At 59.7% G+C, this 27,539-nt stretch overlaps 3 protein-coding genes across 7 annotated transcripts; 2 read left to right on the top strand and 1 right to left on the bottom strand.

Moving 5' to 3' along the window:
- The first annotated feature begins 1,220 nt into the window (after positions 1 to 1,220).
- Positions 1,221 to 11,852, top strand: TBC1D20 (TBC1 domain family member 20). 5 transcript variants are annotated; one of them, XM_048321841.1, is made up of 8 exons: positions 1,221 to 1,348; positions 3,592 to 3,777; positions 4,903 to 4,983; positions 6,451 to 6,637; positions 7,425 to 7,526; positions 8,396 to 8,537; positions 9,194 to 9,381; positions 9,515 to 11,852. In XM_048321841.1, exons 1-8 carry the CDS (start codon positions 1,306 to 1,308, stop codon positions 9,786 to 9,788), a joined length of 1,203 nt encoding a protein of 400 aa, XP_048177798.1. In that variant the 5' UTR covers positions 1,221 to 1,305; the 3' UTR covers positions 9,789 to 11,852. The 5 variants fall into 5 exon arrangements, with proteins under 5 accessions (XP_048177798.1, XP_048177797.1, XP_048177799.1 ...); XM_048321840.1 differs by having other exon boundaries at positions 4,900 to 4,983; XM_048321842.1 differs by lacking the exon at positions 1,221 to 1,348 and adding an exon at positions 1,520 to 1,784 and having other exon boundaries at positions 4,900 to 4,983.
- A 1,494-nt stretch (positions 11,853 to 13,346) lies between these two features.
- Positions 13,347 to 17,517, bottom strand: SOX12 (SRY-box transcription factor 12). The gene has a single exon (XM_048321843.1). It carries the CDS (start codon positions 17,477 to 17,479, stop codon positions 16,580 to 16,582), a length of 900 nt encoding a protein of 299 aa, XP_048177800.1. The 5' UTR covers positions 17,480 to 17,517; the 3' UTR covers positions 13,347 to 16,579.
- A 5,687-nt stretch (positions 17,518 to 23,204) lies between these two features.
- On the top strand, positions 23,205 to 26,158 carry REM1 (RRAD and GEM like GTPase 1). The gene is made up of 4 exons (XM_048322265.1): positions 23,205 to 23,692; positions 23,829 to 23,911; positions 24,914 to 25,118; positions 25,304 to 26,158. The coding sequence occupies exons 1-4, from the start codon at positions 23,383 to 23,385 to the stop codon at positions 25,579 to 25,581; spliced, it is 876 nt and encodes a 291-aa protein (XP_048178222.1). The 5' UTR covers positions 23,205 to 23,382; the 3' UTR covers positions 25,582 to 26,158.
- The last annotated feature ends 1,381 nt before the right edge of the window (positions 26,159 to 27,539 follow it).

Here is a 27,539-nt window from a genome sequence, read left to right as displayed (position 1 = left end):
CCTGGGAGAAGGATCTTTTGCCATAACAAAAAACCTTCCTCTTCTGTCTCAGCCATGATGGTGGGGAATTGAGATGATGAGCCAGTTGTTAGGTGTTTGTGCCTGTTGCCCCGCACTGGATTTCTGTGACTTGTTTTCCATCACCTACTGCTAGGGTGGCTCAGCTGGTGTGGCTGTGCATTGCAGGCACAATGGCACCTGTCCCTGTCAGTGACCTCTCATCCCAAAGCCATTGCAGCAGTTGTTCTCCTGGACATTGAGTGATCTTCATGTTCCTCAGTGGGTGCTGATGCCTTGGCTGCAGCTCCTGCTTGTCCCAGGCACTCATCCCTCATCTGTTCCTTAGAGGAGATAGACATGTGCTTCCACGTTGCTTAGTTAATTTTAGGATGGAATATGTGGGCTGTATTAAACTGATTTGCGGGACATGGAGCACTGCCCCTTTCTGTGAGGATTGCTGGCAGGGAGTTGAGGTTTTTCACATATACCAGGGTAGCTTTCTTCTCCATGCCTTCATCCAGTGGAAATCCATTGTACTTAATCTTTTATATCCTAAAGTGATGTGAAAGTTGGACTGTGTTGACTGTTACCTCAATGTGCTGTAACGTAAAAGCACCCAGTATGACAAAATACAGCTTGTTTGCACTGGTTCTGAGCCATGCAGGACATTTAACCCAGTTCTTTCGTTATTCCAAGCAAGGGAGGTTTCACCAGGATAAGACGTGTGGAAGAGGAAACTGGGAGTGGTGGATGGTCCCGGTGCCCGTCAGCCCTTGCACAAGGAAACCACGGAACCCTGTGCACGGAAGGAGCTTTGTGGACTTGACGAGCCCTTACAGAAGTGCCGGGCGCTTGTTCTCCCACTGCCGGTGTCTCAAAGCGTTGACAGGGGAGTTTGGAGGGTTTACGGCCATTTTTTATGTGGTGGCAACAGCCACTGCGTGCGGCACCATTGTGGGTGTGCTACCCGCCCCCGACAGCGCTGCGAATAACCCGTGCCGTGGACATCGGGGAGGGTTGGGGGTTTGGTTTTTTGTTTTGTTTTAAATAACCCCTGAGGCGCACTCGGGCGGGTGGGGGCAGGCTGCACGTTCCGGTTTGCGCATGCGCGGTTGCCGCCGCCTGCGTGACCCTCCTGGCAGCGCCACGCCTGCGCATTGCGGCGCCGTGACGTCCCGCCCGCGCGCCGGCAGGCGGGGGGCGGGGGGAGCGGGCGGGGGCGGGACGGGACCGGACGGCGCGGGGAGCGCGGAGCCCCGGCCCGGTCCGGTGTCCGGCCCGGAATGCGCCGCAGCGCCCGGGAACATGGCCCGGCAGAGCCCGCCGCGCAACGGTGTCGGCGGCCACGGTACGGGCTGGGCCGGGCCCGGCGGGCGGGGGACGGTGGTTCCGCTGAGGGGGCGGGGGCTGGAGCGCCCCCTGCGGGCGCGGCGCCGCCCCCTGGCGGCGGGGCGGGGCCGGCGCTGCGCTCGGAGCCGCCCCGGCGGGAGCGGGCGGGAGAACCGGGGGTCCCGGGACCGAGCGGAGGGTTCGGCCCACCCTGCGACTGTGCGGCCGCCGCGGGCTCGGGCGGACAGGAAGCAGCCGGGCGCGGTTGGTGCTGGCGGTCCCGGCAGTGACCGAGGGCTTTGCGGCAGCGCTGGGTCTGGCCCGACCTGGCGAGGCCGTGTGCCGGTGCTCGGTGCCTGCAGCGCTGCAGAAGCACCGACGGACCCACCTGGGTTTTAGACCGCCGTCACCTTGGGGTTGTGTCTCTTCTTCCAAGTGTGAACCTGCGAGTTAAGGTCTTGTGGTTGCATAAAACATGCTTTGAAATGCACTGGTTTTGGTAATACTCGCAGCTATTGTCCTTTTTATGTTTGAAAAGTGTAATTATTGGGGTCTTTATCATTAAGTCGGAGAGGAGGAGCCCGCAAGATGTGCTCCTTCCTTCCCACTATTCCTTAAGTTCTTTGTGTGTGAACAGGAGTTTTTTCTCCCGTAGGCTTTGTCTCCTCCTTCCCCAGGCATCGGTATGTGACAGCCCAGTGTGTGCGTGTGGCAGGGGATCAGGAACAGCTGGGGGTAGGGAACTGGCTGGGAATAGGGAACCGGCTGAGCAGAGCTGGCTTCTGTTGTGCAAATAACTCGGCTTACACAAGGGGCGGGAAAGGAAATAAAAGAAACTGTAGTCACTGTATGAGCGATAGGAGATTTAATGTTACCAGGAACTTGGAATTCGGAGGGAGGCGGAGCTCTGTCGTAGGCTGTTACAGCTTGTTTTGATCCAAGAAGTGTTTAAAAAGGGTCTTTGAGAAGGGAGAGCATCCACTGCTCGACCTATTTATCGTCCGAGTGTGTGAGCAGCCTGCCGACCTGCCAGCTCCCTTCAGACCTCGCTGAGAGCTGCACTTCCAGCCGGGAGCTCGCAGGCAGAGGGCCGGGGCAGTGGTTGAGGTGCCACGTGGGCAGAGGAATGAGCTCCCCTATCGCTGCCGGGAGGGTGCGGCCTTGGGAAACAGCTGTTTCTCCATCGAGATCCTTTTAATTCCTCCCACCCCAAATCCTATAGACACGGCCCTTATAGAACGACTCCTGTTTGGATCCCAAGAGTCGTTGCATCTATGGGAAAAGCCTTTAGGGAGAAGCAGCGTTTGTGTCGTCATCCTGCACTCCAGTCCTGCGGCTGCTCAGCAAAGCCTCCTTACTGGGAACTCCTCCAGTGTGGGATATCGAGTGGCTCTCGGCCACTTCTCTCCTTCCTCACATGAGGCAGCGGTGACAAATTCCACCATGTGGTGTGAAGTAGTGTCCCTTCTCCGCTCTCTGGGAAGTGCTCTGGTGTCCTGTAAGTGTGTCTAACCCAAGCACCGTGTGCTTTGCGTATTACCCCCTTTCCTCCCTGCCCCGAGTTCCTGTGCTCCTCAAAACAGTGGGAATTGTTTCCTACTTGCTGAGCTGTGTGTGTGCTGATGCCTGGCAGGTTTGGATTTGTTGTAGGACAAGTCAGTGTGCTTATGATTCTTTAACTCTGGTATAATTATGTCCTTTCTTATGTCTGTTGCTGTCAGTGGAAATGCTCAGGCTTTTTCCTAGGGCGGCTGCACCTGGGAGTTGGTAGGAACACAGCTTTGGGAACACTTTCCTAACTTTTTTAGAATGCTTTGCTAAGTTCTGGTCTTGGGAGACACTTGACATCTGAGCTGGCAGCTGCATCAAAGAGCAAAGAGTTTTGGGATGGCTTTGCAGGGCTGTCTTGGTCCCATAGGGAGCCATGAGCCATTGGGAAGGATGGGAGCCGAGGGATCTGTCTGGACACTGGTGGTGGCTCCTGTTTCAGGAGAAGCAGCATTTGCCTCCCACGGTGGGACCCCCAGGGTTAATAGCAAGCAGTGAGAGTGCCCTTTGAGGTGCCCCCAATGCTGAGCCTGCAGAAATGGGGACACTCAGCTGGAGGAGTCACCACGAGAGTCATCCCTGTCCTGACAGTGTGACGACTGTCCTGTGTCATCTCCCTCATGTGTGTGTGTGACATCGCTGTGAGTGGCTGTTGCTCGCCCCCGCTGTGTGCTGGCACTGCCTGTCAGCTCACATCTCTGTGACCTTTTGCAGACTTTGATGCTAAGAAGAAAAGAAAAGTGGCAGAGATTTACCAGGCTCTGAACAGTGAGCCCATCGACGTGGCGGTGCTGAGGCGGATGGCAATCAGCGAGGGCGGGCTCCTGACGGATGAGATCCGGTGCAAAGTGTGGCCAAAGCTGCTCAGTGTTAATACAGACGACCTGCCCCCTCTTCCAGGTATGGAACAGCCTGGACTCAGCTGCTCAGGAAGAACGGCTCAGTGACCTTTGTCACTAGAGGAGGAACGTGCTTTCTGACCTATCTTTTCCCTCTGTGTGTTGCATTTCCCACTAAGCTCATGTACAAAGGGGACTCACTGCAGCACCAATAGTGTGCTGTATGTAAACAATACACCACTTCTGAAAACAACATTTGTTGTTTCCTTTAGTGATAGTCATGGAATCAGTTCATTATGGACACGGTCAGCGTGGCCCTGAGCATTAGCTGACATATGTAAGTTCACCTGCAGCAGAAAGAGTCAGACTTGATTTGTTTTGTTCCCATGAAGAGGTGGCTGTGCTGAGCCCTGGCATGGCCAAAATCCTCCCGAGGTGTCACTTGCAGGAAGTAGTTTGTTGTGTGAAGCATGTGTGGTTTTTGGTCAGAACAGGCACAGGGACAACAACCTTCCTGGTGAAGTACCCACATGGTTTTTAAACCTTAGCAATGCAGGAGCTCTGGGTCCTGTAGCTTTTATAGTCACCTAGGACAGGTTTTGTTGTTGTTCCTGATTCTGTGGTCGTTTGGAAATGTGCACCCCCCCGCCTCAGTCAAGAGCCGGGTGACATTAGGGGTGATGTGAGGTGACCAGAGCTGCTGGAAGACAATGTTTAACTTTACATGATCGCATAGAAGGAATTTGCTGGCTTGCTGAACTTTTCTGTTTTAACTGTCTTAGCTAATCCTGGGTGAGGTTTTCTTCTGAATTGTTTCTATTTTATAAATGATTCTTTGTGGTCTCCACAGCACTCTTCCGGTTCTGCTGCTGAGTACACTTTGAATTGCACAGCAAAACTGTGGAGCAGAGATGTTTCTAGGAGTGCTGGGAGTGCTGTCAGTTTAAGCACTTTAACATGTGTTGTTTAAAGAAATAATTGCCTCATTTGCTGCTAGCATCAGAGTGTGTGGCAGTAAAAGTGCAGGGACAGGGCTGACATGAAAAAGGGGATATACAGTGGAGTAGAGAGTGTGTGCAGCCTCATGTCCACCTTCAGCAGGGATCTTCCCAGCTCCCTCACCTCATTCTCTTCCCAGTACGGTTGCGCTACTTCATGTGAACCCTGTTCCTCTTTTTCTCAGCAGGGAAGGAGCTACGAGAGGACAGTAAGGATTACCAGCAAGTGTTACTGGATGTGCGGCGATCCTTGCGCCGCTTCCCACCAGGTGAGGGAGAATTCTGCTCTTCCCACTCTGTGGGGGCAAGAGCAATGCCATGGGGCTCCTCCTGGCTCAGACTTCCCTGGGAGGCTGCAGAAGGTGACACTCCATTACTCCAGGGGCCTGACTTCTAGAAAACTTTTTTCTGGTGAGCTCACAGCAGCTGCTTCTTGCAGTGAAGCCCTTCTGCAGTCATCAGTTTCCTTCAGCTGTCTCTGCACAGATGGTTTTTGATGTGGCTCTTTCAACGTTGCACTTCCCCTGCCCCACTGAGCCCCTCTGCCAGCAGGCTGCTACTGCTAGATAGTTGCAGCAGAGAGAGGACAGATCCTGCATGGATCTTGTGCACTATGACCTGTTGAGATTAGGACAGATGGAAAGCTTGAGAAACATGCCATTTGCTTTGGTTTATTTTAGTCCATGGTCTAGCTCAGGGCCAGGGAAGGCGGGTTTGTCTGTGCTTAGAACAACCCCTGGTATAAAACAGTCTCAAAATCAGGTTCTTGCACCAAATTTAATAGCACTTGGAACATTTAGAAGCAAAATGGTTTTGCAGTTGTTTAGTTCTGATGGGAGACTTGTGCCTTGTGTTATTTATAAAATGCTAAATCCAGCAGCTTTCTGTGCAGAGCAGTCATTATTTTTGGCCAGAACCTGCTTCCCCCTTCTGCCACTTTTATTTTGTGTAAACACTTGATTCGCTCTGATTCTTGCAGGCGTGGATGCTGTGTGCAGGCCTGATTCCTGAAGGCTCTGCTCCTACGGATTTTTTTGCCCTTGAATGGCAGCCTCCTGCCTATTTTTAACCACATTAGTGAAGCAGAGGAAAAGGAGAACTTTGTCATTGCAGGATCTCTGCTGGGACTCTCTGCTTGGCCTTTGGGCGTTTTATCTGTTGACAAGGACTGCCAGAAACTGGCTGCAGCTGTGCAGGGCAGGAACAATGTTTTCCCTGTGACATCCTGTCCCTAAACACGTTGTTAGCAGGGGACTGATACAAAGTTGTTCTGGTGGAGGCCTCGCAGTCTGATGCAGTTGGCACAGTTTCTGTGAAAATGGGTCCCGTTGAATTTTTTTCTAGAACTCCTGGGAAATTAAAAATTACTAAAACATCCTCATCAGTGCTGGATGTGCAGAACAATTCTCTCTTCACAGCAGCACTGTGCAAACATCAGTAAACCCTGCTCTCATCCTCCACAGTGGCTTCCTTGCAGATAAGGGTTCTGCAGATCTAAAGATTAAACCTCTCAGCAACTGGCCAGCTTTCCCTGGGCCTGGAGAGTTTTGGGAGACAGCATTAGGGCTTTGAATAGTTTTTTCTGCCAGTTTTACCTCCCTCCCCTGTGCACCACTTCCCTTGGGATCAGGCAATTTAGTAAATGCACAGGTGCTCCTTGCACACCACAGTCGTCCTTGCTCCCACAGCAGGCACTGGTAGGTGACACAGCTGTGCCACCTCTGCTGTTCCCACAGGGATGCCGGATGACCAGAGGGAAGTATTGCAGGAGGAGCTCATCGACATCATCCTCCACGTCCTCAAGCGCAACCCCCAGCTGCACTACTACCAGGGATACCATGACATCGTGGTCACCTTCCTCCTGGTGGTGGGGGACAGGCTGGCCACAGCACTGGTGGAGAAGCTCTCGACGCATCATCTCAGGTACTCAGTGGGAGGAGAGGAGCCAACTGCGTGTCCTCAGGCTGTGGGGATACCTGCGCAGGTGGAGCTGGCCTGGAAAGGGAGCTGGGAAGGCAGAGCCTTGCGTTAAAGCAGCTTCCTGTCGTGCCTGTACCCAGAGGGGTGCTGTGAGAACAGCCTGACCCACAACAGCACATGGCTTCGCAGGGAGCTGTGCCCTGGGGAAGGGAGAATTGACGGCTGTCAGTTAATTTGTAGCATCTCTTGGAGCTGGAAAAGCCAACGCACATGCATTATTCATGGTTGTGTGGCTGTCAGAGCCTCTCCAGTCCTGGGGGCTGGTTCAGCACCTGCCTCCCACTTGTCCTTGCATAGCCCTGGGCACTGTGGTCTATATTGCCGGTGTCCTGTACTTCACATGAAGAGTCTCTCCTGTCTGTGCACTGAAATAAGAGCAGGCTTCCAGCTGGGGAGTGTGGTTTGGAGGGATTATCTCTCCTCTCCCAGGCAGGAGTCAGATCTTGGGTGCTGGAAAGGCTTTGAGGTTCTTGTGTGCACAGCAGCAAAATAAGAAGTGTCAGCTGACAGCAGCATGATGGTCTGGGCCTGGGTTCTGTGTGCAGCTCAGCCCTGTGTGTCCCAGACAAGCAGGAAGGAGGCTGTTCCAAAGAGACAGAATTCTTTGGGGCTGGGGGCCACCCTGCCAGCAAGGCTGTTTCTTGCATGTACTTCACCTTCTGCTGCCTCCCTGGAGGGAGAGCCGGCTGACATTGTTGCTTCACAAAGCTTTTTTTAAATCTTTCCTCAGGGATTTTATGGACCCAACGATGGATAATACCAAGCACATTTTAAATTACCTGATGCCCATCATAGACCGGGTGAACCCTGAGGTGCATGACTTCATGCAGAGGTATGCAAATGTTCCCTTAGAGCCTCTTGGCTCTCCCCTGCTGCTGGTCTCAGGTTACTGTTCATAGGGCCGTTTGCACCAGCACATCCCCAGCACCACAGTGACTTTTTCAGGGAGTCCACAGCTGTCCCACAGCTGATGGTGACACCCCAAAGCCATGTGGCACTCATTTCTGAGCAGGCTCAAACCTGTGCTGCCTGTCTGGAGGGGCTTTACATTCTGCTATCTTCATCCCAGTTGTCTTCAGTCTGTGTTGGAAAGGCTGGGGATTTGGGGACAGTGTTGTACAAAATGCTACAACTGCTTCACGTGACCACTTGTGTGGCTGCTGGCACCTTGCTGTGGTTTGTTGTTAGTTCTGGGGATAATTCCCCGATGTTGCATTAGGGACACACAAGTGTGCCTGGGCAGATGAAGCAGAAGCAGGAAGGTGAATGGGAAGAGTCAGTTCAGAACCCTTTTTGGGGCAGGTGTGTCTTGTTTCACAGCCAAGATGTCTTTGGGTACCAACCCTGATTGCAAACTCCCAGAATTAGTAAGCCCTCAGTGTGGGAAGGAACTCAAACATCTGGCTGTGCTGCAGGGCTTCAGTTGCCCTCAGGCCAGCAAGCCAGACAGTGCCATGATAGATCACACATTCAGGGTCCCCTGGAAGCAGCGTTTGGCCTCTGCTGTGGCCCCCACTGGATGTGACACAAGTAGTGGCATCACTGTGCCTGGGGGTTGTGTCAGAGGTGCAGTTCCTGCTCTGGGGGTGGGTTCAGTGCTCCACTGACAGCCAGCTCTATTTCCCCAGGCACGGCTGGGGTGGCTTTGGGAGCATTTCATCCCTGTTTCCAGGCTGACCTAATGGTTCTTTCTCTCTGTAGTGCGGAGGTGGGAACCATCTTTGCTCTCAGCTGGCTGATCACTTGGTTTGGCCACGTTTTGTCCGACTTCCGGCACGTTGTGCGATTGTATGACTTCTTCCTGGCTTGCCACCCACTGATGCCCATTTATTTTGCGGCTGTGGTAGGTATTGATGGAATGGTTGGGGATTAACTGCGCTGTTCTGAGGTGGTGGGAGTTTGGGGCTGCAGAGGGAGGCTGGCAAACCCAGTGCTGGTGCTGTCCCCAGCTGCACCCTGCTCTGCAGAGCCCCCCAAGGTCAGTGATGTCCTTGGTGATGGCAAAGGGCAGGTAGGATCCAGGGGAACTTGGCAGCCTGAGAGTGTCCAAATGTGCAGGCCATACCAGTTCAGTGCTGTGCAGGCAGCATGATACAGTGTTTTTATTTCCTTTCATGTACTGGTCCTGCTTCTGGTCTCATGCTGGGATGCCTGGCTGGCTGGGGACAGCCCTGCACTACGTGTCCCCCTGCCCATCCTCCTATGGCAGAGGGCAAGTCATGGAGTTAAACCCTGCTGAGGTTCTTCCCACACCTCTGACCTGCCAATAGCAAGCTCTGCTCAGCAGACAGACCTAAAGAGGCTTTCCATGGCCTCAGAGTCTCAGAAGGGGTTTGGCATTTCTCTTCCCAGTGAATGCTTCACTGCAGTGTGTCCTCCTGAAGAAGGTCTTTCAGCTGGAAGTAAAGTGTTTTTTTCTTCTGGCTCTGAAGCAAGTGCCAGCATGTACCAAGGAGTTGTCCCCACTTCCTTGTCTGTCCTCCTGTCACTCCTCTGTAGATCGTGCTGCACCGGGAGCAGGAAGTTCTGGACTGCGAGTGTGACATGGCCTCTGTCCACCACCTCCTGTCCCAGATCCCACAGGACCTTCCTTATGAGTCCCTGATCAGCAAAGCTGGGGACCTTTTTGTCCAGTTCCCACCATCCGAACTCACCAAGGAGGCAGCTCAGGCAGCTCAGGCGGAACGGTGAGTGCTGGGCAGCCCATGTGTTCCCTGCATCCCCTTGCCAGGTCTTGCCTCCCTGTGGAGATCTTCGTGACTGGAGGCTGGTCTCCGAGGTGAGCGGAGGACACTCCTTGACCTGTTCCTTCTCTTGCAGAACTGCGGCTTCCACTTTTAAGGACTTTGAGTTGGCATCAGTGCAGCAGAGACCAGACACTGTGTTGAGGCAGCGCTTCAGGGAGCGGCTCCGAGGGGAGGAGCGGCTCCGAGGGGAGGAGCGGACAAAATCCATCTTGACAAAGCCCCGGACCAACCGCTTTGTCAAGCTGGCAGTGATGGGGCTGACGGTGGCACTGGGAGCAGCTGCCCTGGCCGTTGTGAAGAGCGCACTGGAGTGGGCACCCAAGTTTGAACTGCAGATTTTCCCCTGAAGCTGGAGGAAGGGCCTTCCCTGTCACTGCATCCTTCCCGGGTGGGAAGGGCTGATATTTGATGAAGGACGTGTCCAGAAACGACCTGTCTGAAGATTATTTTTTTTTTATTGTTGCGTCCAGTGACGCTTTTGGCCTTTGTGACAGACTGAGGGAACCGGCCCAGCAGGACGGTTTCCCACACCGTGCTCACCTTGTTCCCCTCTCCCTGTGCAAGGGTGAGCAGACAGGCACTGCCGCTGTCCCCTGAGGAAACAGAGGTATGGACAAGTTTGGCTGTTCAGGTGACTGTACAAAAGGAGAGCTGTGTGTGGGCTGTGCCCAAATGATCCTGCGTTCTCCATTGGGGAAAACTAGTGGGAGTGAGAGCAGATCCTTGCCTGGAGGAGAGAGTCCAACAGGGTTTGGTCTGGGTGCTTGCGTGTGTGGGCGTGGAGCGCTGTTGCACTCCTGAGGAACAGGGCAGCCCTTTGGCTCTTCATGGCTCCAGTCTGCCCCACGATCTGCCTTCAGCTTTGCCGGTGCTCCAGCTCTTCCCTGTCCTGTAGGCACCCTCTGAGTAGAGCCAAACCTTTCCCACAACCCCGCCAGCACAATGCTGTGAGCTTCTCTTCAGTGTATAACATTCCCTGGCTCTTTTTCCTTCCTCATCTTTGCAGCCTGATCTGTTTGCAGGGGGCAGGAGCAGACCTTAGCTCCCCTCAGCTCTCAGGCACTGCCACTGCTGCACTGGCAGTGCTGTGACCATATCTGGGGTCAGTGAAGTGAGACACAAGTGCAGTCACCCTGCCGAAGGTGCGTGCTGTCATGTGCCAGGTTATGCTACCACAAGTCTTAGTGGCACTGTAAACACCCATTGCAGACTTCTTTAATAGCTCTGGAAGTGGACACTAACATGCCCACATGGAGAAAGGCTTTTTCCACCTTGTGAAACACTTTGCACAGGATAGAAGTTGCACTAGGAAATGTGTCAAAAAACCTTCCCCACAAGCTGATCAGGCTTCAGCATCGCCTCTGGAAACAACATGAGGGGTTTCCCAGAAAGGCCACCCTGACCCCTGCATAGCTTCCATCTCCCCACCAGTCCCTTTGGCAGTCCCAGCGCTCCCTGCTCTCCAAGCTAAGCGGCAAATCCTTCTAGACGACTCGGTGTCCCACTGAGACAAAGCCAATAGACACTCTATGCCTCTACCTCTCCCCCAAGCTGCTAAATCTCCCTCAAGTGCCCTTACCTGTCCCTCACAGCTCCCTCCCGCTGCCTCATCATTGCTCTGTTGTGCCCAAAGCCATCTGTGCCATGCCCAGGGGCTGCACACCTGAAAATGAGGTGTTAGTTGAAGGGATTTGGGGATAGAGAAGAAAACTCATCCCCTGCAAAGCTCAGCACCCCCCACTTCCACCCCTCTTGGCCCACTACTGCCCTGGGTATGTTCTGGTTTGCTCCGTGGGCCCTTGCTCATGGAAGGGCTGTGCCTTTCTGGACAGAGGGCAGGTGGGCAGTTGTCATTCCTGACTTGTGTTCCCATGAAGTTCTGAGCAGGAGTTCCCTTTGCCTCTGCAGGTGAAATGTGGAGTGTGTGAAACTGCCCTTGTCCAGGCAGGCACCAAGACCTGTTCCCTCCTCGATGGTGCCAGTGCCCTTGGAGAGACCTGGGGCTGCTCAGGGGGCTCCTCCCCGTGTGGCTGAAGGCAGAGCCAATTCCTGTTCCCTTGCAACTCCCAGAGCAGCAGAGCAGGACTGGGAGCTGGGTCACTTAGCACTTTAGAAACCACTGGTTGCAGGAGAGTGTGGTGACCTGGGGATGCTGCTGGAGGGCCCAGGACTGCTCTGTACACCACCCTGAGGGAGGATGGCTGAAGCCCCCCAGGAGGAGCCCCTGCAGCCCCTCCATTCCCTGGCCATGATGCACTTTAATTCTTGTGTTGTCCCTGGCAGGGGGAAGGGCCTAGGAGGAGACCATGGCTGCGGGTGCTTCAGTTACTCTGTACAAAGACTTACACACCCCCTGTAAATGCAGATTTCTACAAACCCTAAAACTGTAAAATAAACAGTTACTAAACACACTTCCTGCCCTTCCCAGGCCGGGGCTGCCAGATCCGCTCTTGTGGCACCCTGTGGCCCAGAACTGGCACCTTCCCTGCAGTGGCCAGGCCAGCTCAGCATGGCCTCACACCCAGCAAGCCCGTGGGAAGAGGAGCAGGAGCAGAGCCAAAGGGTGCGTGCGTGCCCCGGTCACTGCTCTCCATCCATCTGCCTTCCTCTGGGCCAATGCCAGGCCTTGTGTGTGCCGCTGGCTCTCCGGGGTGTCCCCCCCATCAGCAGTGTGGGGCTGGAAATAGCCTGACCTCCCGGCCTGCCCTGTACCCCAGGCCGGGTGCCTGGCTGCAGGAGGAGATCCCGGGCATGATGCCCAATTCCCAGGGCATGGTCCACTGAGCTGGGATGATACAGTTGCCTTCACCAGACTGGAAGAAGTTTTGGCTGGATGGCTCAAGGCTGGCAGCCTTGTTAGCTCTTTTTTAATTCCCTGTGGCTTCTACAGGAGCCATTTTCTCAATAGCGCTTGGAGCCCTTTGGGAGGGAGAGCCTTTGGGCGGCAGGGGGGAAGGAGGAGTGGTGGTGGGAGGTATGTGGCACCTTTGGGGCAGCCAAGAGGCCACTGCCATGTGTGACTCAGACCCAGGCCAGTGGCAACGTGCCTGTGCAGGCCATGTTGGAGGCTGCACACCAGCTCCGTGTGGCCCTGACCTTTGGCAAGGTCAGGAGGGCCAGTGAGCTGTGACCGTAGCTGCCCCATGGTCCCCCCTGCTCTCGGCAGTGTCCCTGCGCAGAGACGAATCCCACGGCCGGGGGCTGCGGTGACGCCACACTGGAACATTGCTGCCCCTGTGGCACCGCCCAGGCTGCGGGCGGTGCTGGGGGCTCTCCCGTGGGTGCAGCCTGCAGACTTGGGGGTCACTGTGGCATGGGCAACCCCTGCACTTCTCCCTCCCTCGGGGACAGCCCGGTCCCCAGCAGCGCCGGGGCAGCAGGAGGGGCTGGCAGTACCCGGGGATGCTCTGGGCTCCTCTTGTTGCCGTGGCAACAGCTGCGGCGAGACTGGGGGCGGGGGTCTGGGTGTGATGCAAGTGGCGCGTGACCTCGTGGCCCCCCCTGGGCCCTCCTGTGGGTCTGGATTAGTACCCCCGGTCCCCTCCCCCTCCGCTTATTACCCTCGGTCCCCTCCCCCTGGCTGAACGGAGTCGGGGGCGGTGCCGGGATTGCCCACACACACACACACGGGTGGGGCCAGGGGCTGCATATGCACAGGCACATACGTGCACATACGTGCACATGCTCACACTGCTCCCAGGGACGCCCAGTCCACACCGACTGATGAGGGAGAACCTCCCCAGTGTGGGAGAGCCCATAGGAACTGGGGTTCAGGGTGGGAAGTGACATGTTAGGGATGCTGGCCATTGGGAATCCCACATCTCCCTGGGGACCTCACATAGCCCTGGGAACCCCAAATTCCCCTGAGAGGAGTGAGGCAGCACAGAAAGAGCCGGAGCCGTGGGGAGCAGACCAACACACTTTATTCCATAATCACAACAGTCAGGATAATTGTTCGCCGAGGTTCCACAGAGCAAGGGCCAGCAGTGTCACACCCCCGAGACGGGCCCAGATGGGGTCGTCACTGCCCCTCGGCTAAAATCCTGTTTCTCCACGGTAACAGACACAGGGACCCTTCACTAACACAACACTACAAAGGTGACCCCGAGCGCTGGCACCCGTCTGCAGGCTGCACCGGGGCCCCGCCAGCTCCGGGGACCCCCGGCCCGCTCGGCCGCCACCAGGGCAGCTGCTTCCTGAGAGAGGTTTGGTTTATTTTTATTATTTATTATTACTATTATTATTATTATTCGCTTTGTCTGGAGTGATGACGGGATGTCGCACGCGCACGCACACACGCTCGCACACGCATGCCAGCCAGCACCAGGCAGCGGGGGCGCAGCGGGAGGGGGCCGCACGCTGGGGGGGTCTCTAAGCACTACAACCACACGGCACAGAAAATCCACCACTGTCCACGACGGTTCTCCCTGACAAACACACCCGGCGAGACTCGAGGAGGGGGACAGGGGTGGGGACAGGGACAAAGCGGATGATGTTGTGCTTGCGGCCAGGGCAGGGGACCCCGGCGCTGGCTCCAGTTCTGGCACTGACCCAGAACCTGCTCCTGAGGAAATATTTCGCCTGACAGTCTGTGGAGGAATCACCCTGGCTCAAGGGTGATGCACAGCACATAGGGGACCACTGGGACCCATGTCCTCCCTAGGAATGGAAGCTGAGCCCTGAGCTCCAGGGTCAGCAAAGCACACATGTGATGCGAGACCCTCAGTGTGGCTTCAGGCCTTGCTGGTACCTGGGGGCTTTGGCTTCCCCATGGACAGGGATGGAGGGCAGGTGACCGTCAGCCTCGTTGCCCTCCCTGAAAACCCCTGGCCACAGCACGGGGTGGCTGTGCACCCCAAGAAGGCACCGAGGTGCTGGGTGAGATCTGTGTGTGTCAGAGAGCTCTGGGGCCGCTGGATCCCACGGGAACCCCAAACCCGGCTCACACATGGGAGGGGGCTTCAGATGCTCCTGGCGCGGGGCTGCCCAGGGGGTGGGAAGGCAGAGTCCCCCCGAGGCGGCGGTGAGGCGGGAGCAGGCTGCCAGAACCACGGCTGTCCCGGCGTTTATTTGGCTTTTCCACCTTTTGGGGGCGGGACTGGATCCGGTGGGGGATGGCCGGGGAGGGAGGGGACGCAGAGAAGAGGACGCGCTCTATCCAGGGAACACGTGTCTGATGCGTGATGCCCGCCTGGCTCCGCAGGCTGGCACCCGCACGGGGGTACCGAAACACCGTGGCTAATGCCAACACACACGCACAGCTACCGCTACACACCGACACATCTACACTGCTGATGGTTGACCATCGCGGGGGGCCTCGAGAGGCCCCCAGGGACTGGGCTGGGGGACATCAAGCATCCCTGCAAAGGGCCTGGGGACACACCTCTCCCTGTACTGCAGTGCCTATCCCCATGGCTGAGCCAGGGCCACCAGCAGCAGGGCCAGACACCTACTTGGAGGCAACCTCAGGGGATGCCAGGACATGAGAGGGGGATGTCCTTCCCCTGGTCATGGCTCAGTCCAGCCTGACAGCAAGGGCAGGCACGGGGTAGCCTGTGACTGGGGGAACTGTCAGCCCCAAAACAGGGAGGCAGAGTCCCAGGCAGCAGGTGCTCCGCTGCCGCCAGCACCCCACTGGCCGGGAGGGTTCTGAGGGGCCCCCACAAACACAGAGCCCCTGGGGAATCGGGGTCATGGGGGACTGCAAGGGCTGCTTCATGCAGCAATTGCCACCGAGCCCAGTACAGCTCCTACAGACGCTGCCAGCCCCAGCCATGACCACGTCCCCAGGGACGTGTGGGGTCCCCACCCAGCACAGCTGTACCAGAGCGCAGCCCCTGCCCCCCCAACCACAGCCTGCGGCAGCTGCCGAGCCAGCACTGCAGCCACGTGCTCCCGGCAGTGGGAGGAGGCGGCTGTTGCAGGCAGGAGCCATTAGGAAAAGCAAAGAAAATCCCCGCTGGAGGAGCCGCTGCAGCAGCATCTTCCCTGCCAGCATGTTCCTGCTCTTGGCGGGGCCGGCAGCAGAGCCCAGAGTGGTGCTGTGTGGAGGAGCTCTGCGTCAGAGCATCACCCACACCCCACACGCCCACCAGCACTGGCTGCAGCTGCTCTTGGACCAGTTTGTGTGGTTGCTTAAGGCAGATTTTCCACAGCTGGCCTTCCCTGCCACCCTGCCCTTCCATGCTGCTCCCTGCCATCCCGGCAGCACGACACGCCACGGCCGGGCACAGTGAGACCTGGCTCCACTGGCCAAGGTCAGCCAACGCAGAGCAGGTCCTGCACAGGCACAGGCTCCTAGGTTAAAATGAGGGCTGGCTGCTCAGGGAAGGGCTCGTCCCCATACAATTTTGGGGTGACTCCGGACACGGGCTCCCTCCGTGGCACAGCTTTCCCTGCACAACTGCCTGGCAAAAGAAACAACACAGCCTCCCGCGCCCACGTGCTCGTCACGTGTGTGCAACTTCACTCTTCCCAAAGCGAGTGGCGGGGAGCACATGCCACAGGGAAGGAGACACTGCTGTGGGACTCTGAACCCCCCAAGCCAGGGACCCCTCACAAAATAGGGAGTTGGGAAGGGACAGTTTGGCATGGCTCGGCATCCCTCCCCAAGGGTTGCAGAGAGGAAGAGGAGAAAATTGAAGCCATGCGTTCAATGCAGTCAAAAACCAAACGGAATCAGCCATTCTCCAAGGGATGGGGAAGGTGGGGTGGGCACCAAGAGCTGGGGTGGCATGGATGCTCCTGCTTCCTGGAGAGCGGGAGGGCACACGGTGCTGGCAGAGATGGGAGCGGCCAGGAGCAGCCATGGCTGTCAGCGCCGGGGCCATGGGGGGAAGCGGCCGGGTGTGACAATGAAAACCCGATGAGATGCATTTCATGGGCAAATAACCGCGGCGGGCAGCCATGCGTCCTGCGGGCACGAGGCGACAGTCGGACAGACAGATGGATGAAGAATGGGTGCGTGCCAGGGGCGGGGGAGCAGGGGCTCTGCCTTCCAGCAGCTTCAAGGCAAAATACCTGATTCCTGCATGTAAACAGCTGGTTTCGGTTTGTTTGTTTTTTTCCTGGGTTGTTTTTTGATATGACCTGATTGTGGGTGAAAATAAAATTGAGCGTTACCTGCAGAGCGTGGGACTCAGTAGGTAAAGACCAAGTCCGAGATGCTGGACATGAGCCAGTCCCCTGCTATCATCTCCGTCACCTCGGGCGTGCAATAGTCCGGGAACTCGAAGTGCGAGGAGCCTCCCCGCGGGAAGAGGTCGTGGTCCTTGTCGAAGACGGACCAGTCCAGGGCACCACAGGTGGCGCTGGCAGGCGCCCGCCCGGGCATGATCCCCAGCAGCTCTTCCTCCAGCTCCTCGTCGGAGGAGCTGAAGGAAGAGGGAGGGGACCCAGCCGACATGGGAGAGGGGGACCCGCTCTCTGGGGACCTCCCTGGCTCCGGGCAGGGTGTGGTAGGGCTCAGGGGTGCAGGGGGCTCCTGGGGGCTGTGCTCCCCGTCGGGTGCCGGGTGCCAGGCAGCCGTGCCAGGCACCACAGGGCTGTCCTCAGCGGGCACCTCTGGTGCGGGCTCCTGCGGGGTGTCGGGGCCGGTGGGCAGCTTGGCGGGCTGCCTGCGGCTGGCTGAGACACGGCCCAACACGGAGGGTTTGATCTTCACTGGGAGCCGCGGACGGGCTGCTCCGGTGCCCACCTTGCCCTTTTTCCGAGGCCGGTACTTGTAGTCGGGGTAGTCAGCCATGTGCTTGAGGCGCAGGCGCTCGGCCTCCCTGACAAAGGGGATCTTCTCGGAGTCGTGGAGGAGCTGCCAGCGTCGGCCCAGGCGCTTGGAGATCTCGGCGTTGTGCATGTCGGGCCACTGGTCCATGATCTTGCGGCGCTCGTGCTGGGACCACACCATGAAGGCGTTCATAGGCCGCTTGATGTGCCCGCTCGGCGTCTTGCACCAGGCGGGCTCGGTGTCACGGGCGGGCAGTGGGGCGCAGGACTCCCGCCGAGCCTCCGCGCCCCGGCCCCGCGGGCCGCGCTGCACCATCCCGGAGCCGGGTACCCCGCCGCCGCCGCCGCCTCCGCCTCTTCCTCCTCCCCTCCCGCCGCCGCCTCCCTGCCCGCCGCTACGCGCCGCGCCGCGCCGCCCCCATTGTGCGGAGCGGGCGGCGGCGGGGCGGGGCGCAGGCGGCCGCGACGGGGCCCGGGGGCGCACGGCGGGGCCGGCTCCGCCGGGGCGGCGGCCGCGGCAGTGCTCCGGAGGGGCCCCGGGACGGCCCGGTGGTCTCCGGCTCGGACACGCTCTGCAGCGGTCCTGTCCCGGGATGCTCTGCACCGGTCCGAGGATGCTTCGGAATGCTCTGTAGCACCTCGAGGGTGCTCGGTACCGGTCTGAGGATGCTCCGGGATGCTCTGTACCGTCTCGGAGATGCTCCGCACCAACCCGGGGATGTTCGGCGCTGACTCGAGGATGTTCCGGGATGTTCTGTACCGGCTCGGGGATGCTCCGCACTGCCCGGGGATGCTGCACGCCGCGAGGGCTCCGCCCCGGGGTTGCTCCGCTCCCCGCCGCCCCGGTGATGCCTCCCCGGCTAAATCAGCAGATGCTTCGGTCGGGAACGGCGTGGGGTGGCTGCGGCGGGTCCGGGTGCGGGCCGGGGGTGCGCGGGGGCGGTGCGGGCAGCCCGGGAGCCGCACGCCCCCCGGTGCCGCTCTTATAGCCGCGGCCGCCCCGCCCCCGCCGCCCCGGTAAACACCGCCGCGCCGGGTCTGTCAATGGGGCCCCGCCCCCCGCCGCCCATTGGCCGCGGCGCGGGGGGGCAGATCCCGCTCAGCCAATGGGCGCCCGCCGAGAGGGGTTGCTGGAGAGAATGGCAGGGGGGCACACCCCGGTACCCCCGGTACCGCCCGTTACCCGGCACGCCCCGCTACCCCTGCTCTCCCTGGTACTCCCACTACCCCCCCAGTAGACACGGCACGCCCCGCTACCCCGGCACGCCGATGCCCCCCATACCGATGCAACTCGGCAGCCCCCAGTACCCCCACCTGGACAGCACAGAACCCCCGGTGACACCCGGTACCTTCAGACAAGCATCCCGGTACGCCGGTACCTCTCTGTGCCCTCAGGTACCGAGGATGCTCCAGCTCCTGCCAGTAATCCGCTGCTCCCCCGGTCTAGGCACCCCGATGTCCCCGGTGACCCTGACACCCGCACCCTCGGGAGCACCTACACCCCTCGCGGGAGCCTTTGCACGGGTGTGACCGGCCGGGACACCGAGTATTACTCCGGAATGCTGCGCTTGACCCCTGCCCTGCAGGCCCGCCGGGCTCCCGGGACACCCACTGTTCCCGGTCGCCTCGCCAGAGCCGTGGCCCGAACAGTCCCCGGGCTGCCCATTAGGGCCTGCACCGCTCGGCGACACGCCATGTGGGAACACCGACGCCTTCGTGGACGTGTCCCCGCCACCCAAGTCAGCGGCGTCTCCCTGGGATCGGCCCCCGCCGGGGACGGGAGCGCGGGGCGGGGGACGCGCTGCCCACGAGGCGGACACGCGGCTCCCCGGTGCCACGAGTGGGGCCACGCCCCCCGGCCGGGCCCCGCCCCCTCCGCAGGGCGGCACCAATGGGGCGGCGGCGGCGGCGCTGTTGCCCCGGAGACCGCGGGCTGCCCGCCGGGGGCCGCGCCCATTGGCTGTCGCCGCCGCGCGCGGGCCCGCCGGGGGCCGCGCCCATTGGCTGCGCCGCCGCCGCCAGTTGCTGTGGTGACAGGGGAGCGCGCGGAGCCGCGCCCGACCCGACCGGGCACCGCGGCCGGCGGGGCACCGCGGGCTGTCGCCGTCCTGCGCTCTAAGCGGGAACTGCGGCCTGTCCCGCCCCTGCCGGCTGCCCCGACATTGCGGCCAGCCGGGACACCGGGGTCTGCCCCGCTGCCCGCCCTCCCCCCGGCCCGGCCCACAGCCCCGGGCGCTCCTCACGCCGTCCCGAAGCCCCGCCGCGCGGGTAACACCACACAGTCCTCCAGCGCGGCTTTGCACCGGGCCCGCGAGCGGCGCCTCCCCGAGCCGTTCCCGCTCGGTATAGCCGGAGGTCATGGCCAGCACCGGTCACCCGCATGGCCCTGGCACGGGGCAGCTGCTCGGCCTCTCCCACACACCTCCGGTCTTCGCTGCCACTCCGCCGGCAGGACCGGGTGGGTGTGCATTAGCACGGAACGCCCGTGGCGTCGAGCAGCTCTGCGGGGCCGGAGGCGGCTGCCCATCCCCGTTGATCCCGTGCACCGGGGCCGCCTCTTCCCTGGCTCCCCGGGACGGCCGTTCCTCTGCTCCCTCCCGGCCCCGGCCGCCCCGCAAGCAGCCGAGTCCCCGCCCCACGGGGCCAGTCCCGCCGGGCTGCTCGGGCTGCCGCAGCTTCTTGCAGTCCCGGGAACCCAGACCCCGCCCGGTGGATCCGGTGCCGGGGCGGAGCCGGCAGGGGGCGTCCCTTCCGCCCGTTCCCGTGAGCGTGGGCCCCACCCGGTCCCCGAGCCCGCCCGCTGTCGCCGTGGGGACCGGCTCAGGTTTCGGGGGGTACGGGGCATCCCCAGGAGCCTTAGCGAAGAGGGGTTCCCGGGGGGCCATGGGGTCCGGGGGTCCCCGGGGGGCAGAGGATGATGAGGATCAATGGGATGTAGGGCTGTCCCAGGAGGCACAGTGGCTGCCAAAGGGACAAAAGAGCCAGCTGGGAGGGGTTCTCCATAGATCGGCAGCAGTATCACCCCTGCAACAGCCCACTAAATCCATTCCTTCATACTGTCCCTGGCTCCAGCTGGCTGCTGGAGCACCGCTCTGCTTCCCAGAGCCAGTCCTGTGTGGAGTGGCACCAGGCACGGTGACAGATTCCTCCGTGCTGCCAGTGCAAGCAGCAGTGCCTGAGGGTAAGGTCAGGGTTGGTGCAAGGGGACATTTCCCAGCTCTGAGGAATGAGCAGTGACTGGATTTCTCCCTGTGCAGAGGATGAAGGCAGTGGTGCAGACCTGCTGTCAGAACTGGCTGGACACAGTGAGGGCAGAACTCCAGGACATAGAAAAAACAATGGAAAATAATCTGGGAAGCTAGTTGCTCACATCACTGTGAAATGAGTCTGTACAGTCATGTTACCTTTGCTTTCCATCCTCGGTTAAAGACACTGTGTTGATCTTACAAATGTCAAACAATTCCATTCCTGAGAATGAATCCCATTTGCTCTGTGGGGATGATCTTCCCATCTGCCTGCCGGGGGGGGGAGAGCCCTGTGACACACAGCAACCTGTGCTCAGGGGGGCCTGCTCATGGGGTCATTCCTTCCTGGCATGTCCCAGCTCCTGCCCCCCGGGTGCACACAGGGATTATTTTTCATGAAAATATCACCCTGTTGGGCAGCCGCTCACCCAGCAGAGCAGCAGTGGTGTGGGTGTCAAGGGGGACTGGATCTCCTGCACCCGGGTCTGGGTTTTAGCTGGAAGACAGGTATGGCTGTAGCTATGGAGGCACGAGCTGAAGGAGGAGGAAAGCCTGGAACATGTCAGGAGGGAGGAGGCGAGTGGCTGTGTGATAGATTAGTGGAACTTATTTTTTTCTGTTTAAAAAAATTATGAAAAAGGGGAATTAATTAGCCTCAGCAGCTGGTGGGGCTGGGGTTACTGAGGGTGGATGGGAGGAGAGTTAAAAATAGCAGGAAGGCCCAAGTGGAAAGTTTCTGTAACATCACAAGTCAGGCATTTGGTGCTTACCCGCCCTGACAAGCGGGAGCCTGTGCCAGAGCCCTCTCCACCATCCTCAGCCCTTTCCCACTGACCTCCCTGCAACTTTTCACACGACATCACCAGCCCTTCATTTTGCTAATTAACTCTTTGCTTCCAGACACTGGATTTGCATCTTGAAAGAGCAAAATCAGCCACAAATTGCTCAGCCTGGGAACGTGAGGGTGCAGAGGAGCACAGTGCTCATGCTGGCCCTCCCTGGGTCCCTGCATGTCGCTGGCAGCGTGTGGAGCCCAGAGGGGCTGTAACCCCCCCTGTATCCATTCCCATCTGCATTTCAGCTTCCCCTCCTTAAAAATCCTCCTGCTCCCAGGGGCTCTGGGTGGATTTCACCAGTAGGTCTGAGCCCTATGCTGGGACACTCTGGATACACAGTTTGTCCTTGGCAGAGACGGAGATGGATGAGGCAGCTCTGAGCAAGCCCAGCTTGCCGCGCTTGTCCCCACTGCGAGAAAGCAGATGTACCTCGCTGCTCCAACAGGCTTTCTCTGCTTCTGTTTGTCTTTCAGGACTGACAATGAGAGTGGCTGAATTCATTCCTTTTCCCTCTCAGAGCCCCAGGAGTTGTGTCTGGCTCTGCTGCTCTGGGAAGGCTGGCAGGAGCTGAGCCTGCCATAAAGAGGGTGGTCTGAGGGTGGTGGAGGAGGGCTTGGGCTGGAACCGATTTTGATGGTTGGCAGAGCGGTCAGTGACTGTAGCAGACCACAAGGCATGAGAAAATACTGCTGGGTTGCCTGGGGGTCAGGTTTGGCTCTTTTTTACACTAAACAGGAGCTGGGCACTACCCTCACCTGGTTTTAAAGTGTTTCCCTGCTCCTCCAGCTGCTTGCATGGTCCTGGGTCCCAGAACAAGCATCTGGGCTGTCCCCACTGAGAGCCAGTGCAGGACCCTGGGGACATAGAGAGGGTGGCAAGGCTGACACAAGGCAGGCTTCCCTCCACCCACCTTGTGCCCCCTGAGGACAGGACTGCCATGCAGGGAACGGGACACCTCTGAGCGCAATCTGAGCAGTCACCCTGCTCCTGCTTCTGCTCCTCCTCATACTGAAACAGCCAAAGCACAGCAGCTTATTCCCACTCTGTGCTTTGCCCCTTCTAACTCTCTCCTCTCTCAGGTGCATGCTGGGTACTGAGGTGGTCCTCAGTATTCCCACCAAGGAGGTGTCCCTCGTCTCATGCCAGCCCCTTGCCCAGAGCCTGGAGCAGCCAGGCTTGAATGAGGTGCTGAGCTGACTCCATTGCCTTCAGCCCTTCTTCCCCCTAGTCCTGCTCAGCACCTTGGGCATTTGCTGATGTGGTTTCATGGCACAATAAAAGTGTTGCTGTCATTCCTGCCCTCCCCATCGCTGTGCTCTGATCATGAAGGATGTCCTGGGACCAGCCCTGGTGCCATGAGGCTCTGCAGTATATCCCAGTGTGGGCTGAACTGGTGACCCAGTGTAGGGTCAGATCAGTGCCCGCACTGGGACAGTTTGGGACCGTTTGGGACAGTGCTGCCAGTGCCTGGGATAAACAGACAGGTTCAAATAAAACCAGCTCCTGCTACTGCCGGTGCCAGGAGAGCCGCAGCCTTGTGTTCCACCACTGCATCTTGGAGACGGAGTTGCACAGCCGGGCTCCGGGCTTCTAGGTCCTGAAAAAGTGCATCCTCTCCTGGGCAGGGCAGGACCAGACCAGGCTCGGCTCGCTCCTTACTTGGTGGAACCGGGCCTGGGGTGGCGAGACCACGGCCAGGAACGGGGGTAATCCTGCTCCACACAGGACCGCAGAGTGGTGGAGCCCCCACCCGCGGCAGCGCATCCCGCAGCATCCCGATGTAACCGCTGCTCCCCATGACCGAGGGTACGCGTCCCGGGGGAATCCGCCGTTCCCCGGCACCTCGGGGACCTCGGGGACCGGGACAGGGCGGCTGGGCCGGGCCGAGGCCGGTGCGGGCGGGGGTGTGTCCGGCGGGGGAGGGATCGGAGCGGCGAGGGGCTCCACCTCCCGGGGCTTAAAGCCCGGGGCAGACGGCGGTGCGGGTGTCTCGGAAAAGTTGTGCCCGAGTTGCCGTCGGCTCAGAGCGGGAGCGGCCACAGGAGCGGCAGCGGCGCGGTCGGGGGCTGCCGGGTGCGGGTGCCCTTCGGGGCGACACCCACTGCCACCCCACAGGCCCCCTGCCATTGGAGCCGGTGATGACCCTGAACACGCAGCCCGGGAGCAGGAGCCCGCTGCGGCGGAGGGCCAGCACCCCGCTGTCGCGGCCGGGTGGCTCTGGGGCCGCTTCGCGAGGTGAGCCCTGTCACCCCCAGCTCGGCCACACGGCCTCCGAGCCGGGCGGCAGAGCCCCCCGCGGCAGCTGGTCCCCCGACTCCTCGGGCTCCCCAAGCCTCAGGGAGCCTCGGTACCGAGTGGTGCTGCTGGGTGACCCCGGCGTGGGGAAGACCAGCCTGGTCAATCTCTTCGCCGGCGTCCAAGAGAGGGACCTGCTGGACCAGCACGGAGGTGGGTTTCTGATGGGGGGGGATCTGCTGCAGGGTGGCCCCATGATGGGACAAACCCACGGGCGAGACGGAGAGAAGCCCGGGATCCGGCTGTCTGGGAAGTGCGGCATTGACCGGGCTTTCCTGATGTCCCGCAGGGGTCGCATACGAGCGCAGGCTGACCGTGGATGGCGAGGAGACCACACTGCTGGTGCTGGACACCTGGGAGCCAGAGCAGCGGGTACGGCGGGGCTGGGTGTTAGAGGGAGCTGGGTGAGCCAGGATGTGCCATGGGGACATTGTATGAGCACAGACGCTGTCTTGGGGCCTCTGAGCGCTTTGAAGGGCAACCTGGGGCTCCCCTCTCCACTGTGGAGCAGGGGATACACACTGGACAGGACAGGCTGGGGTCACATCTCTGCCCAGCTCTGTGCCCACCCTCCCCGGGCATGGGAGGCTGCTTGCCGTGTCCTCGCTGGTGTGGGTGCTGATATGATAACCCACTTCAAAATGCATGGAAATGGTTTGGGATGGGGCTGAAGGATCCAACTGGGTAAATTCACGAGTCGGTATCGCCAGCCAGAACACATGCTTTAACAGACCAAACGGTGCCCCCAAGAGCCTGGCATGGGGCATTCCTCATGCCCAGCACATGAGGTGTCTCCTGGACAGAAATAACAGTGCTGCTGTTACTGGCTCCCTCCAAGTGCCTCCCTCCTTCCCTTCATGCCAGGGCCCTGCATTCCTGTAGGTGCCACCAGGCAGTGAGTCCCCGGGAGTGGGGATGGAGTCAATGCTGTGGACAGGGGTGCAGCACCCACATGGACTGAGGGTGTGTTTGGCACGTACCTGCACTGCCCAGAGATGTCCCAGCATTGTAATACCCCGACAATGCCCCCTTTTTTTCTGCTATGGCTTATTCCCACCCTGCCCAGCAGTGCTGGATCACGCGGGGTGCAGCACCCACCACACTGTCCCAGGGCATTCCCAGGGGATTCAGCTCCACCTACCCACATCAAGCTGAACTCACAGCCCCAGTTTGTTGTTGATAGAGAGGAAAACTCCCAAACACTCCCCTCACAATCCAAAACTTTTAATCTGCATTTAATTAATAGGGTCATGCATCTGTTCCCCACAATGTGGGGGCTGGTGGGGTGCGCTGACAGTGCCAGGGTGCTCTGCTGTCCCCTGGAAGTGGTCACGGCCACAGATTGGTGACATCTCGTTCCCCATGTGGTGACAGGGTGAGAAGAGCCAGCGCTGCAGCCACTGCCTGCAGGTGGGGAATGCCTACATCATCGTTTACTCTGTCACTGACCGGGACAGCTTCGAGAGCGCCTCAGAGCTGCGCATCCAACTGCGCCGTGCACGCCAGGCCGAGGACATCCCCATCATCCTGGTGGGGAACAAAACCGACCTGGTGCGGTGCCGTGAGGTGTCCGAAGAAGGTGAGTAGGGGGTGAAGGTTCTGGCTAGTGGAGACCTCCTGAGGGGGCTCGTGCCCAGCTGCTTCCCTCACATCTCTCCCCTCGTCCCTGGATGTGCAGCTGCTGTCATGCACGTGGCAGCGCCTGTCCCACAGTACTCGGGGTTGCCGGCAGGGCCCTGCCAACTCCCTGCCCTTCCCTTGCAGAGGGCCAGGCCTGCGCTGCTGTCTTTGACTGCAAGTTCATCGAGACGTCGGCAGCTCTGCAGCACAACGTCGCTGAGCTCTTCGAGGGGGTGGTGCGGCAGATCCGCCTGCGCCAAGGGGGCAAAAAGTCCCATCCACACCCCACGCCTGGCCAGAAGCACAAGGAGAGCCTCACCAGCAGAGCCCGGCATTTCCTCGACAGGCTGGTGGCCAGGAACAGCAGCAAAGTGGCCCTCAAAGTCCGCTCCAAATCCTGCCATGACCTGTCTGTGCTCTGAGAGCCGCAGTCCCGTCCCTCCACACAGGCTGGCTGGGACTCTGCTCTCTGCCAGCAGCATGGCCGGGGGCTCTGCAGAGAGCTCAGCCAGGGCTGCAGTGATGCTGAGGATGTGGAGCTGTTTTCACCAGTGCTGAGGGATGCGAAGGTGCTCTGGATCCAGCCACTCCCCTCCAGGAGAGGGGATAAGTGGGACCAGGTCTATGGAGTGGAGGATGGGACAGGTACCTGCACTTGGGGTGGTGAGATTTTGGATAACTTCTGCTCCTGCGGAGCTGGAGGTGAGGGGTGGCTGTGCCCCAGAGCAGGGCTGGAGGTTACCAGGAGTGTGGCAGGTCCTGCTCGCAGTGCCATCCTTTGCAGGGCAGCAGGGACTGGCAAGGGCATTGTGGCAGTGTCCACCTTGGACAGCCTGGACCCTGGCTGGGGAGAGGGGGCAGGGGAGCACCAGAGGCATCACCTGGCACCCGGACCCTGCTGTGCCAGAGCTTTGTCTCTCTGGCACCAGTGTTTCTGTGCTCTCTCTGTATTGGTGTGATGGGGAAACCCTTGATCTGCAGAATAAACCGCATCAGGGAGCTGCTGTTCTCTGCTGGGTCCCTGCCCTGGGGAGCCACATCCCAGAGCCACATGGTCAGATTGAAGCCCCATTCCTTGCCTGTGGCCAGGGCTGAGGATCTGCTTCCTGCTCTAGCCAGGCCTTGGCTGGGTCCTTCTCCATGAGATGGAATAGCTTGGGGCAGGGAGAGCCTCTGCCCAGGGCTTCCTTTGGCCACCCTTTGACCACCAGTTCCTCACCCAGGGGTCCAGCATCATCCCCTGTGAAGACCCCTGCACCTCCCAGCTCTGGAAAAGCCTCTGGGAAGGGCTGAGCTCTGCTGACCTGCAGGTTTCAAGCTCCTGAACACCGTGGGAGCTGCAGCCTGGGCAGGGAGCCGGGCGCTTGGTGGCTCCTGGTGCCCCGGGAAGGGGCAGGGAGCAGGAGCCGAGCGGAATGGCACAGCCAGGAAGGGACGTGCTTGGCTGCAGCGAGCAGGGAGTGACCCTGGGCACCCAGGGAGGCAATGCTGGAGCCGTGTGGGCTTTGCCTGTTGTTTTTAGGCTGTGCTGCCATCCAGCAGCTGGGATTCCATGAGGGAACCTGCTCAGGACCCCGGGCTCAATGCCAGGGAGGATCAGGGGTGCCCTCCTACGCAGGTCGGGAGTTTCCGCTCGCTCTGTGGTCAGACCGTGGGGAACCACGGGCTGTGGCTGGCACAAATGGGACACTGGGATGGGGCAGCACCCTGTCCCTATGGGAAAACAGTCTCTCCAGAGAGAGACTCTCTGAGTCTCTCCTCTCAGAGTCTCAGTCTCACCTCTCCAGAGGTGCAAATCCCAAGCTTTGTCCTCAGAAATGGGGAGATGGGTGCTCAGGTTTTTTTTCTGTGCTGCTTAGTGCCCATGGCATTGCTGTTCCATCCTTGCTGCTGCTCTGCTCCTACTGCTCTGCCCTGGAGCTCCTGGCACAGCGATTCCTGGTGCTGCTGGAGGCGATGCCGTGGTTCACACAGCGTCAGCCACGCCGGGGTTGGGGGCTGCACCTGAGGGACAGGGGCTCCTTGCTGCTGCCGGTCCCTCCCGCAGCTGCAGCTGGTGTTTCCCTGTGGCAGGAGACGGGGGAGGGGGGCCATGGGATGGAAAGTTGGCAGTCAGCAGAGAGGGGAGTGGAAAGAATGAGCTCAAACCCAGAAAAATGCGGCCGTGCTGGAGGATGGGAGGAGTGGGAGGAGAGGCCAAGGGGGGCGATGGTGAGGTGCTGGGAAACGGAGGGAGGGTGGAAGGAAGAGGTGCTGGCAGGGGGCCAGGGACCGCCTGGGCTCAGCCCTGGGGAAGGTGGTGCCGGGTCTCGATGGTACCGGCTGCTCCAGCGAGTGCTCTCGGAGCCATGCCAGTGCCATCGGCCCCTGGGTGGCCATC

The sequence above is a fragment of the Corvus hawaiiensis genome, chromosome 17, assembly GCF_020740725.1.
Source record: "Corvus hawaiiensis isolate bCorHaw1 chromosome 17, bCorHaw1.pri.cur, whole genome shotgun sequence".
Classification (NCBI taxonomy): domain Eukaryota; kingdom Metazoa; phylum Chordata; class Aves; order Passeriformes; family Corvidae; genus Corvus; species Corvus hawaiiensis.
The sequence above is the reverse complement of the archived record's forward strand: the minus strand, read 5'-3'. Positions and strand labels throughout refer to the sequence as shown.

Excerpts from the sequence above, each read along its gene's own strand:
- TBC1D20 (XM_048321838.1), top strand. The coding sequence starts at position 2,773 with ATGTGGTGTGAAGTAGTGTCCCTTCTCCGCTCTCTGGGAAGTGCTCTG. Across the intron at positions 3,778-4,899 it reads CGACCTGCCCCCTCTTCCAG|CAGGGAAGGAGCTACGAGAG; the intron begins GTATGGAACAGC and ends TCTTTTTCTCAG. Across the intron at positions 8,538-9,193 it reads CCATTTATTTTGCGGCTGTG|ATCGTGCTGCACCGGGAGCA; the intron begins GTAGGTATTGAT and ends ACTCCTCTGTAG.
- SOX12 (XM_048321843.1), bottom strand. The coding sequence starts at position 17,479 with ATGGTGCAGCGCGGCCCGCGGGGCCGGGGCGCGGAGGCTCGGCGGGAG.
- REM1 (XM_048322265.1), top strand. The coding sequence starts at position 23,383 with ATGACCCTGAACACGCAGCCCGGGAGCAGGAGCCCGCTGCGGCGGAGG. Across the intron at positions 23,693-23,828 it reads CCTGCTGGACCAGCACGGAG|GGGTCGCATACGAGCGCAGG; the intron begins GTGGGTTTCTGA and ends GATGTCCCGCAG. Across the intron at positions 25,119-25,303 it reads CCGTGAGGTGTCCGAAGAAG|AGGGCCAGGCCTGCGCTGCT; the intron begins GTGAGTAGGGGG and ends CTTCCCTTGCAG.